Source organism: Corythoichthys intestinalis, chromosome 1 (assembly GCF_030265065.1).
Source record: "Corythoichthys intestinalis isolate RoL2023-P3 chromosome 1, ASM3026506v1, whole genome shotgun sequence".
In the NCBI taxonomy this organism is placed as follows: domain Eukaryota; kingdom Metazoa; phylum Chordata; class Actinopteri; order Syngnathiformes; family Syngnathidae; genus Corythoichthys; species Corythoichthys intestinalis.
This window is the reverse complement of record NC_080395.1, coordinates 51,895,361-51,906,008: the sequence shown is the minus strand read 5'-3', so window position 1 is coordinate 51,906,008 and position 10,648 is coordinate 51,895,361. Positions and strand designations below refer to the sequence as shown.

The 10,648-nt window shown below is 36.9% G+C and overlaps 1 protein-coding gene across 5 annotated transcripts in view; it reads right to left on the bottom strand.

The window, feature by feature from the left end:
- Positions 1-1,277: 1,277 nt before the first annotated feature.
- The window catches only part of LOC130912697 (protein diaphanous homolog 3-like), a 225,874-nt gene continuing 216,503 nt past the window's right edge, over positions 1,278-10,648 (bottom strand). For all 5 annotated transcript variants that reach the window (XM_057830758.1, XM_057830761.1, XM_057830759.1 and 2 more), the window contains one exon: positions 1,278-2,698. In XM_057830758.1, coding sequence (XP_057686741.1) covers positions 2,343-2,698 — 356 coding nt within the window. In that variant the 3' untranslated portion in view covers positions 1,278-2,342. The remainder of the gene's footprint in view (positions 2,699-10,648) is intronic.

Below are 10,648 nucleotides of genomic sequence, written 5' to 3'. Positions count from 1 at the left end.
CTTGATTTGACTGAACATTTCCCAAAATTTCGTTTTTACCATGAGTTTGTGAAACTAATTACTATTTCAAATTACACAACTTGCATAAAAACTCACCGTCCATCCGCATACCTTCTGTGATGGTGTTCCATGCAGCCTCCTTTTCAATGTTTGAAAGGATCTGCTGCCTCATAAATATCTTTGTGACTTTTCACCTCCATGATGAAGCGTTCTTCGTCCATGTTCGCTGGTGTTTCAAATGTGAATAAGCACCTGTCCTGTTGACTCCAGGGCTGGCTCCGCCCATTTTGACTGCTGCGTCCCCGGCAAAAATAGAATATATTCCAAAACATCCGTCAGGGTCCGTCACGTCGGAGATGATCCGCAGTCGATTCGTAGCGCTGATGCAGCCGGTATAATTTGAACAATAGGATAGAATTGACATGGATTGGCTCTGGTGCTATATCCGGACCTGGACCGCAAACGCGTCTGGCCTTAACCCCTCACTGTGATATGCCTTTGATTCTTGCTGTACATTATTCTCTTGCCATGAATCAGAGGGGTTCGGTTTCTTTTTATTTACACAATTTAATGAAGCTGTAACCATTGGTCCGCCCCCTTGTGGTTGGCTTACTACTGGATGAGGAAGTGTATGGTTAAATATCCAGCGGAACTTGCATTATTAATGTAACGCACACCAACTAGAAGGTTAATTTAATCATGGCAGTAAAAATTGTGATTAAGATTAACATTCAATTACTATATTATTTTTATGCAAGAATCATTATGTTAACTTTCCCAGTAGCATGTAGCTCAATAATATAAATTTGAAAATTGTTTTGTTTCATGAAGTGTAATTTCATTTTCTATGAAAAGAGTTGATTTTCAGACGTAGTTTGTTTACCTAGTGCAAAATATGAGGCTACATTTTAGCATAAAGGCACAAAACAAATGTCATTTTTTTCTTTTTTTAATAGATCAACACATTTTGTGGCTTTTCAGCCATGATTGTTGCCCACCTGAGTGTATACAAAATGATAGATTTGTAGTTGTGCTTTCACTCTGTGTTATTGGAATCACCTCAAAAAGCAGTGATAATTTTTAGTGAAAAGAAATAGTATTAGACGAAATATGAGAAATGAAGGTATCCTTAACAGTCCCAATCTATTTATCGGTCATCAATATACGTACGTGTTTCCACACGGCTACAATATTCGATTTCATTTGACTGTGATTAGGGAACAAAATATCATCGAAAAAAAAAAAAAAAAAAAGACACAGCCCTTTTTTTCCCTCTTTTTATTAATTCTGCAATATGATATAAGGATTGAGCATCTGAAAATGTACTTTTGTTTATTTTATGAATGCATATTAAGAAAAGTTTTATTTCTTTGGTATAAATTGGTTGTCATTGCTACAAATTTGTAAAACAACAGCAACACAAATCAGTTATAATATTACAAATACAAATTACACAAAAAGTAGAAAATCTTTTTAAATAGAAAACTCAATTGACAGCATAATGGACAATACAACTTCAAAGATTAGAACTGAAAAGGTAGTTTGTTATTCCATTGTGTGTGAATTAGAATTTAAATACTAAAACCAATTTCATGTGATTTGATCTGAACATTACACATACAACGTTTGTGGTAATGCAAGAGGATTTTATACTTGGTAGTTTTGTCAAACCCTGTTTTACACTTGATTCATTGGAACACATTATGGAATCATTAAAATAATTTTGTGCCAGGATATTTGAGTGTCACTGTAATTGATTATTTGTATACAAAGCAAGAGCAAGTGTAATTGAACTAGTTTAACTGAAAAACAGTCCGAATATGAAGTGACGCTAAACATTTACAATAATAATCATACAAAATCCTTATGAGAGCTTGCTGAAAAATACATATATGAAATGAAATAAATACACATTAATGACAAATGCAGCAAAAGTGAAAATCAATCAGAAATTGGGATTAGAAATTGGTGCGTAATATTACACGTCTGATTCAAAATTGTTTGTCAAGACCAAAAATGTCATTAATAAAAGTTCTGAATCGACTGGTTAAAAGTAAATGACAAATGAAATGAGTTAACTATTATCATTATTCACACAAAGGCTTCGTATTTCCCTTGAATCCATTTCCTTTACTAGACGTGTCAGTTTTTGTACAAATTTCAAACATATTCTAGATATTCTGTACATATTGAATTGAAGTCTCTGTTCATTTTCATCAGATTTTTTTTAGATGATACAGACCTTTATTTTACACCTTTGAACACAATATGAGCACATTTTTGTGTTGTATGAAAACAGCAATATGCTAAATCTAATATAACAAGGTTCAAAGGAGTGATGACTACAATGCCCTGAGTTTTGCTAACAGAGCTTCTACATCAGACTCCCCATTGGTGCTAGAGACGATCGAACCAGTGGATGACGGCTGAGAGGTTAAAAGCTCACTTTCAATCTCTTTCTTGACATCTGCACATTTATGTTCTTCCCCAACTAGCACTCTTTCACTCTCTGACCCAAAACTGTGGACTAGGGTGCTCCTGTCCCTGCGTTCTCGCTGTGAACTCACTGCCACTTTGGATGGTGCTGCTGAAGCTGCTTGGCTTTCAGACTCCTTATTGGGTAGAGTCTTCACCACGGCTGAACTTGCATTTACGTTCAGCCTAGAACGAGTGCGAAGTAAGGGCGCAGTCTTGTTTTCTGTGACAAAACACAAAACAAAGCAAAATATAGCAAAGTTGTAAGACTGCGATTAAAGGACATATAAATGTGTATACAAAAAGGTTGTTAGATGAATGTAAGCAAAGGTGGTTTGATCACTAAAAACAATTCAAATTGTTAGTCTGTGGGTAACATGATGCTGTGACAGGAATTATAGCACAGAGAAGTGAGAGGCACTTAAGTATACAGAAACACAGTGAATACATCTGTCAATTTACTTTACATAGGCTGTTCAGATCGAAAACACACACACATGTTGATTTCCCTCACATGATATACCCATCACAATACGATAAAATTTGATTTTATTTTTAAAATGCCGACTCTGTAGATGGTGTCCTCTAGGGTTGGGCATCGATGGGATCCGGGACTAACACTCCGATGCTCCTAGAACAGTTCAAATTTTCAAATTTCGATTCCATGTTTCGGTGCCCTGACAGCAGATAGAAAAAAAATATAATAGCTGCCGAACACCACGAAGAAGAAGCCACATGAAGCGTGTGTTTGTGCATTGCAACTCTATTTCAACCATGGACACGGTGCGGCGGCGCTCAAAATTTTGGCTCAAATTCACAAAGAAAAATGACAAGTCAGCTCAAAGCAACAATTGCAACACAACTATATCAACCAAAGGTGGCTGCACGACCAATATGATCAAAAACCTCCGGCTTCACGGAATACAAGTGCCGAGTAGTGCATAGCCAAGTGTCGTGTATTTGACATGCTGCGCGGGTCCTCTAACCAGTCAGAACCAGGTAAAAGAATAAATTATGTCCGTCTTCTGTTGAACCCCGCACCCTGACCCCGGATTAAGTGGTAGATGATAGATGTATGGAATAGTACAAGAATAAGTTGTATTATTACATCGGGCTAAAGTAGCTATATAAGCAGCTACGTTCATTACGTAGCGCGTTGCCGCCTCTGTTAAAATCAACAGTATTAAAACCATCTTTTGTTTTACGTAGTATCAGTTTTTAGAACTATGGAAATCATTATTTTGCCTCATCTACATCAAATTATACTGAATATAAGAATTTATACTAATGCTTTGTCGTAGCTCCCGCTAAGTTGCACGTATGAAAAGTGCGTAATGGCTCACAGCTACCTTACCCCTACGTAATATTTGCGACTTTTTCTCGCTTTCCCATATTTTTGCATTCAAGCTTCATCTACACCCAGTATATGTGTGTTCTCCACTGAAAAAGACACTATCTGTCCAGAACGCTCATGCTTACTGCCTGAGAAGGCAGATATGATTATTTTCCTTAACAAAAATGGTTTCTTATTTTATACTGTACCCGCTGCTAATCTGGACTGGGTTTTTTTTACAGGTTGTTTTTTTTTTTGTTTGTTTCATATTCTGCACCATGTTAGCCCATTAGAGGGAGCTCAATAACATGTAAAAATGCCTGCAGCATAAGACACTCTAAAACATAGGCAAAATAATATATGTTACGGTTTTCTTTGTGAGCTTTTGAAAAATAAACATCTTTGTGAAAGTGCACTCCTGTGGAAAGAAACTTCATCATATTCAAGTTGAAAAAATGATATTTATATACAAGTTAAAAATAGCCCTGTGAAAAATTCAATGGTAATTGAAAGCTCAGATAATTTAAATTGAACGCTCATATAATTTAAAAAATAATCGAGAAGTTAAGAAATTAATATATACTGCAATTTTTGTGACCCTGCATATTAAAAGAATCGGGATCGAGAATCATTTGGAACCGGTATCGAAACAGTTAAAATGTCTGCTTAGCGTAACCTGCACGGCATACTTCGCCCCAACACTGCGTGTTTCACAATAGTTATCTATTTTCTTCATCCTGCTCTCTTCCTTTACAGTCGGAGTCATCATCCTAGTTATTTACTCCCACCTCCATCCAATGTCTGCAACAGTCCTTTCTTCACTACCTCCTCCCATCTGCTTTCATATTTGGAACATTAAATCAAGGAAACAGAGCAGCGGTCAAAACCAGACCTGCATTTTGAATTAATAATCCCTCTGAGTAGAACTTAGACTTCATCATCAGTATGTGCATGCTGGCAGGAGAGGGTGGATCCATATTCATGTGACCTTGAGCTGCAGACAAGAATGGTATGGCGGAAGTCAGAAACCACTGCATTTAAAGTTTCCTGAGCATGAGATGTCTGGCAAACAGGAGTCAAACACAGCCGAGCAGAACAGAACAGGCCGCTCTGTCAGCCAATCGGTAATGAGTTTGGAGCGTGGCCAGTCAGTCATGACAGTGTGTTTTATGGGCACACTGACAAATGACAAGGAACGTCCCTGAACACAAACTCTGACAAATAAATAAGGATATAGAGAGAGTAGAGAGAGACAAGACAAGACAGAACAGACTGCAAAATTAAGCAAAGTAAGCCTTCGATCACAGGCGTTACACCAGCTCCCTGCACATCACCACAAATTGCAAGGCACAATGGTATTTGGGGGGAAAAGGGAGACATTATTAGGCTGTGACTCAACACACACCACTGTTGAAATGCCTAGTCATTCTATTATTCCAATCTTTCTCTTTCTGACATTTACCCTCATGACGGTTTTTCTGCTTGATGTTTGCAATGTCTCAAACACATCTCTCTTATAAAACACTCACAACTAATGTGAAAATTGGCAATAGTGGTATCAGAAAATTGCAGTTCAATATCTAAAATCTAGCATGCTGCTGCAAAATTGAATGCCAGTCATCTTAGAGAGCAGGGAAGAGTGCAAATATTTACAAAATCTTACCGCAACAAGGAATGATCCTATATAGCGTTTGTCAGATAACACATTTCTGACTTCAGTACGATACCTGCATAAAGAATCTTGTATTTGACTCAATTTTATTCCTTCCATTGTTTACAATGCATCTGCAGAGTTATGTCAAGAAAAATATATACCGCATACACATTATTGCTAACAACTCGGTGTTGTTGGGAAGTTGTTTATGTTGTGCTCACCATGGTTTCAAATAACCAAATACCATAGACATCATAATGATATTGACATGACACTTCCCCGAGACCCTGCCCAACCTCTTTTGGTAGGGGGCCGCCCCACTCCACACACACCAGGTATGGAGAGCAATTCTCAAACACACACTCTGCGTTCTAACGCCGGATTTAGCTTGAAACGGGACGAAATTTAAGCCTACAAGCAGGCATGAGTGTCTCAAGAGGGATTTGGTCGAGGATTCAAGGTAATTATTGTATTTTTCGCATTATACATACATTTTGAAACGTGAATACAATGTGAAAACCTAGCTGCTACGGCCACCATATTCGATTTCTCACTAGCGTTACAATTAACCAAGAATCTTGTAGGAAAGCCCATTGTGTGTGTGTTTGCTTTAGTTTAATTGTTACGGTGCTGGCCCTTTAAGAAGAGCGACGCTCGCCCTAATCCTCCCTTCACAGCAGTGTAGATTGTCCTCAAGCTACCGTCATGTTTACTTACCATCCGAAAGTTGTGTGTAAATAAGAGAAGTAAGTCTAGTGTAGGAGTGCGCCTTAACGTTTAAACACGTTTGGTTGATGACAGTTCCTCTGTTTATAATCACTTGCATTCGCTAGCCGCCGTGAGCTAACCGCTAGCTGCTCTGTGCTAATTGCTAATGCTAATCATTAGCCCCTTTGACAACATTGTTGAGGCTGAAGGTTTATGTTTTCAATTCACTTGTCAATCTAGATTGTTATTCTAATTTCCTGCTTAATGTGTTTGCTGATTATTGTCCATAATGAGCAATTATATGCATTATGTGAGTAGTATATTTCATTTATATTTAATGTTGATTGTGTTCATTTAGGTAGATAGGTTTATATCAAGGACGTAGATTTGCATAGGGACAGTCGGGACATAACCCTACCAACTTTTCAGGATGCTCAAATTGTTCCCACCATCTTTTAAGCAACTTTATTTGCATTATACGTATAATGAGTTCAGTTATATCGGGAATTTAGATCGTCTTCCCATATGTTGTAAGGATAGAATTGACCCTAACATTATTAAGTGAATTATTTTCTTTATGTTTATGTTTGCTAATAAAAACTAGAAATTTATTCTGGAAGTTTTCATAATGTTTTAGTAGTTTTTGAAAACAAAGGTTTGAATCAAACAGTGCGTCACCTGAAACAATACACGTAAATGTTTGTATCAGTCGATACAGATTTATTTTGCATTGATCATTTAGCCTATCAATTGATCATTTAGCCTATCAATTAATTACGTTCATATTCATGAGAAATGTGGCCCTTTGCTCCGTTCACTCAAAACGGGTTTGGTCTTATTAATGTCCTGTCCCCAGCTGGACAAGCTGATTGACAAGTGAAAAGCTGGGCTGTCCTCAAGCAGCCATCTCTCCCCGTGACCCAGAGTGACATCGGAATTCAATAAATGATAAGTTGTGATTGTATATGGAATTTATAATTTAATTTGAATAATATTTATAATTGATTCTGCATGCTTTCCTCAAGTATTACATTTCTGATGTGAAAATTGAGTAATTTATTAGCACTAGAAAACATGTCAAATTTGTGCAAAATTAAAAAAAAATAGTTGCTGTATTTCATTTTTTACTGATATGTTAAATCTTGCTATTGATCCTGAAAATATAGGCGATTGTCCCTGCATTTGATGATTTTTGTGCATCTAGTGTAAAATCAGAGAATTTTATAGCTATTTTAAGTTTTGTTATACTTGAAAAATAATTACCGTATTTGTCGGACTATAAGTCGCAGTTTTTTTTCATAGTTTGGCAGTGGGTGCGTCTTATACTCACGAGCGACTTATGTGTGATTATTTAGGGTCGGGCCGACTTCTCTCTCGCTAACTTTAAAAAAAATATATATATATATATATATATGTATATATATATATATTCATATATTTACACTAAAACGATGTATGTATGTCAAATAAAATAATTTGGATAAAACAGTAGGCGCTGTGCATGCCTGCACACATGAACGCAGTGGCCCCGCTCTGTTTTCAATCTTCCCCTCCGCGAGCATCCTGGTATTTCCTTTTCGACATGGAGCAGCTATAGGAGTGAAAAACAAACTAAAGCCAGGGGAATTGAAAAGCAAAAGAAAGGATTGGAAAGGATTCAAATTGATTCTTGAAGATACGGAAACCTGTGTTGGCTTCGCTGAATGTAAACGAATGTGGCGCTTTGGTCTCATATGAGAAATATATTTAACAAACTTTTCCAGCGTTATTTCGTTGTGTAAATGCATTTATAATGATCATAAAAATATGTAGACCATTTTAACATTGAGAAAACTTGCGTTTTTTTTTCTGCCAACTCGAGGCTATTTAAATAAATGTCAAATCCACTATCTGCCTGTAAGAACAGAGACGCAAATATAAAAGATATAAATGTTTATTGAATATCCATCTTACAGTCTTGTTTAACTGGGAAAATTTGTCATAAAAGACAGCCTTTCATTTGTTATCATTATGCATATGTGAACCGGCATCGTCACAAACGTGATCACACCAAACGCAACCACGCATTGCATCCCTACATTTCCTCCTTATCCTGAGTCCTCACAAATAAAACATTTTTTTTTTTCAGGCTCGTGCTTACAAATAAAACATTCAATTTTGGGTTTTTTCGGGCTCGGGCAAGCAAATCAAGTTAATTGATTGGGTTCGAGCTGCGTTGGGCTTTAACACCCGCGGGCCGGTCGGGTCGGGCTGGATTTTTTTGAGGCCTGATCTAACTTCTAGCTTCATGTAATGTTAGCATACCGCACACCTATTCAGCCCGTTGTTCTCGAATGTATTTTAAATTGCCTTTCAGGATGACATCTCTGTTCTTGGTGCTGGATTCTATCAAACAAATTTCCCCCAAAAAATGTGACTTATACTCCAGTGCGACTTATATGTTTTTTTTCCTTTTCATTGCGCATTTTTTGGCTGGTGCGACTTATACTCAGGTGCGACATATTGTCCAAAAAATACGGTAATCAGGATTTCATGAGGGAGAATCTATGAAGTTTTTGATGCTGCTGCTCATGGAGACTCATATATGCCTAAGGTAGATGCCGGTTTTGGTTTTAGGTCAGTAGCAACTTTGGTTTTGAAAATATTTGAATTTTGAGTTTTTAAAAAAATAGGCCCCCTACGGATCGGCCATGCGCCCCGAGTCATGTCAATATTAGGGCTGTCCCAAACGACTAATTTTCTCCCGATTAATCTGCTGACTATTTTTAATATTAGTCGACTAATCTGATAATCCCCCCCAATTTTTATTTTTTTTTTTTAAAACTAATTTAGCAATGAAATTTTTGTTGACGCTTATCAATTCACAAAAACATATTGGAACACTTAAATTATTTATTAAAGTACAAATAAACACATAAATAACAATAGTAAATCATGGATAAACAATGAGTTCATATGCTGATAGAATTAACTTGTGCAAAAGAATGGAATGTAAACAGATTCAGAACACTGACTTCGCCTTTCCAACATGATTCAAAACAATTCTTAAAAAAAACAACTAGCATTAATATTATAGTATAGTACTATAGTATAGTACTATATATAATAGTATTATAATAATTATAATAATTATTCATTGCCAATCAGATTTTTCATAAAGTGTGTCATTTTAAAGGTATTCTTAGTGTAGAATCTGAATTCTGAAGTATGTGGGATTAACTCCGGAAATCGCTATTTATATGACGAACATGACATGCTTTTATTTTGAAATGTTCACCGGAAGTGTGTTCGCTAAACCGCTAACTTCAGCTTTACACTCCGCAAAAAAAGCACTTTTTGTCATTGCATGTAGATGTAGTGTCAGTAAAAGATTTTTTTGGTCATTTTTTTTGTTTGCAAATGCTGTTACCCAGCGATTTTTCATGTTTGAAGTGTCACCTTTTAACCGCAAGTTTGCTTTCACGAGACGACTGCCAGTGTTTTATAGCAGGCTAAAGTAAGTTGCCTTTTTCCCCCATTCACCTCAGTGTAGCAGTGCTAACGTTACAGTTTTTAATATAGATGTGTTTTCTTATTTTGTATGTCTGAACTTTGATTCTACAGCGTGTTGATAAGAGAAAGGAACTGGAGTCTCATATGCCATCAGCACGCACGCACCAATGTATGCACGCAGCATAAAACGCAGCTGTGAAAATTATCGCCCTCATTTTTATTTGCCGTGCGATAAATGGACTCATTGCATATCGCGACAGGCTTAGCAACTTCAATAAAACATGTTGTTAGTTAGTTAGTTAGATGGACTTACAAACTGGGTGACGGCGCTTTAGGTGTTTATTCACGGCCGACGTGCAGCCAAGCTTGGCATTGAAGAAACAGGACACAAGAGTGTACCCTCCTTTGTTTCTTTGAAATAAGTCAATGTTTTGGACACTCTGGTGCGCTTTTTTGGCTTTGTGCCGCTTTCCCCGCTTGCATACAGAGTGTCCGACATTCTGAACTCTCCACGCATATATTTTTTTAACCCTTCATTAACCGTCGACGGGATGTTGTGCTCGTCGACGGATTTACGTCATCGATGACGCCGACTATGTCGACTAGTCGGGACAGCTGTAGTCAATATAATATGAGGTCTATGTTATATGTTAAATATTGCTATTGATCCTGAAAATATAGGTGATTAACTCGGCATTTGGTAGTTTTTGTACATCTAGTGTAAAATCTGAGAATTTTATAACCATTTTAAGTTTTGTTATATTTCTATAAAAACATAATTCGGATTATATTAGGGAACGACTTTTGAATTTTTTGATGCCGCTGCTCATGGAGACTCATATATGGTTAAGATAGGGGCCTGTTTTGGTTTTAGGTCGGTAGCAGCTTTGGTTTTGAAAATATTAGGATTTGAATTTTTTGAAAATAGGCCCCCTACGAATCGGCCCAGTTTCCCGTCAATAGGTTGTGAAGTCTATGCCAAATAC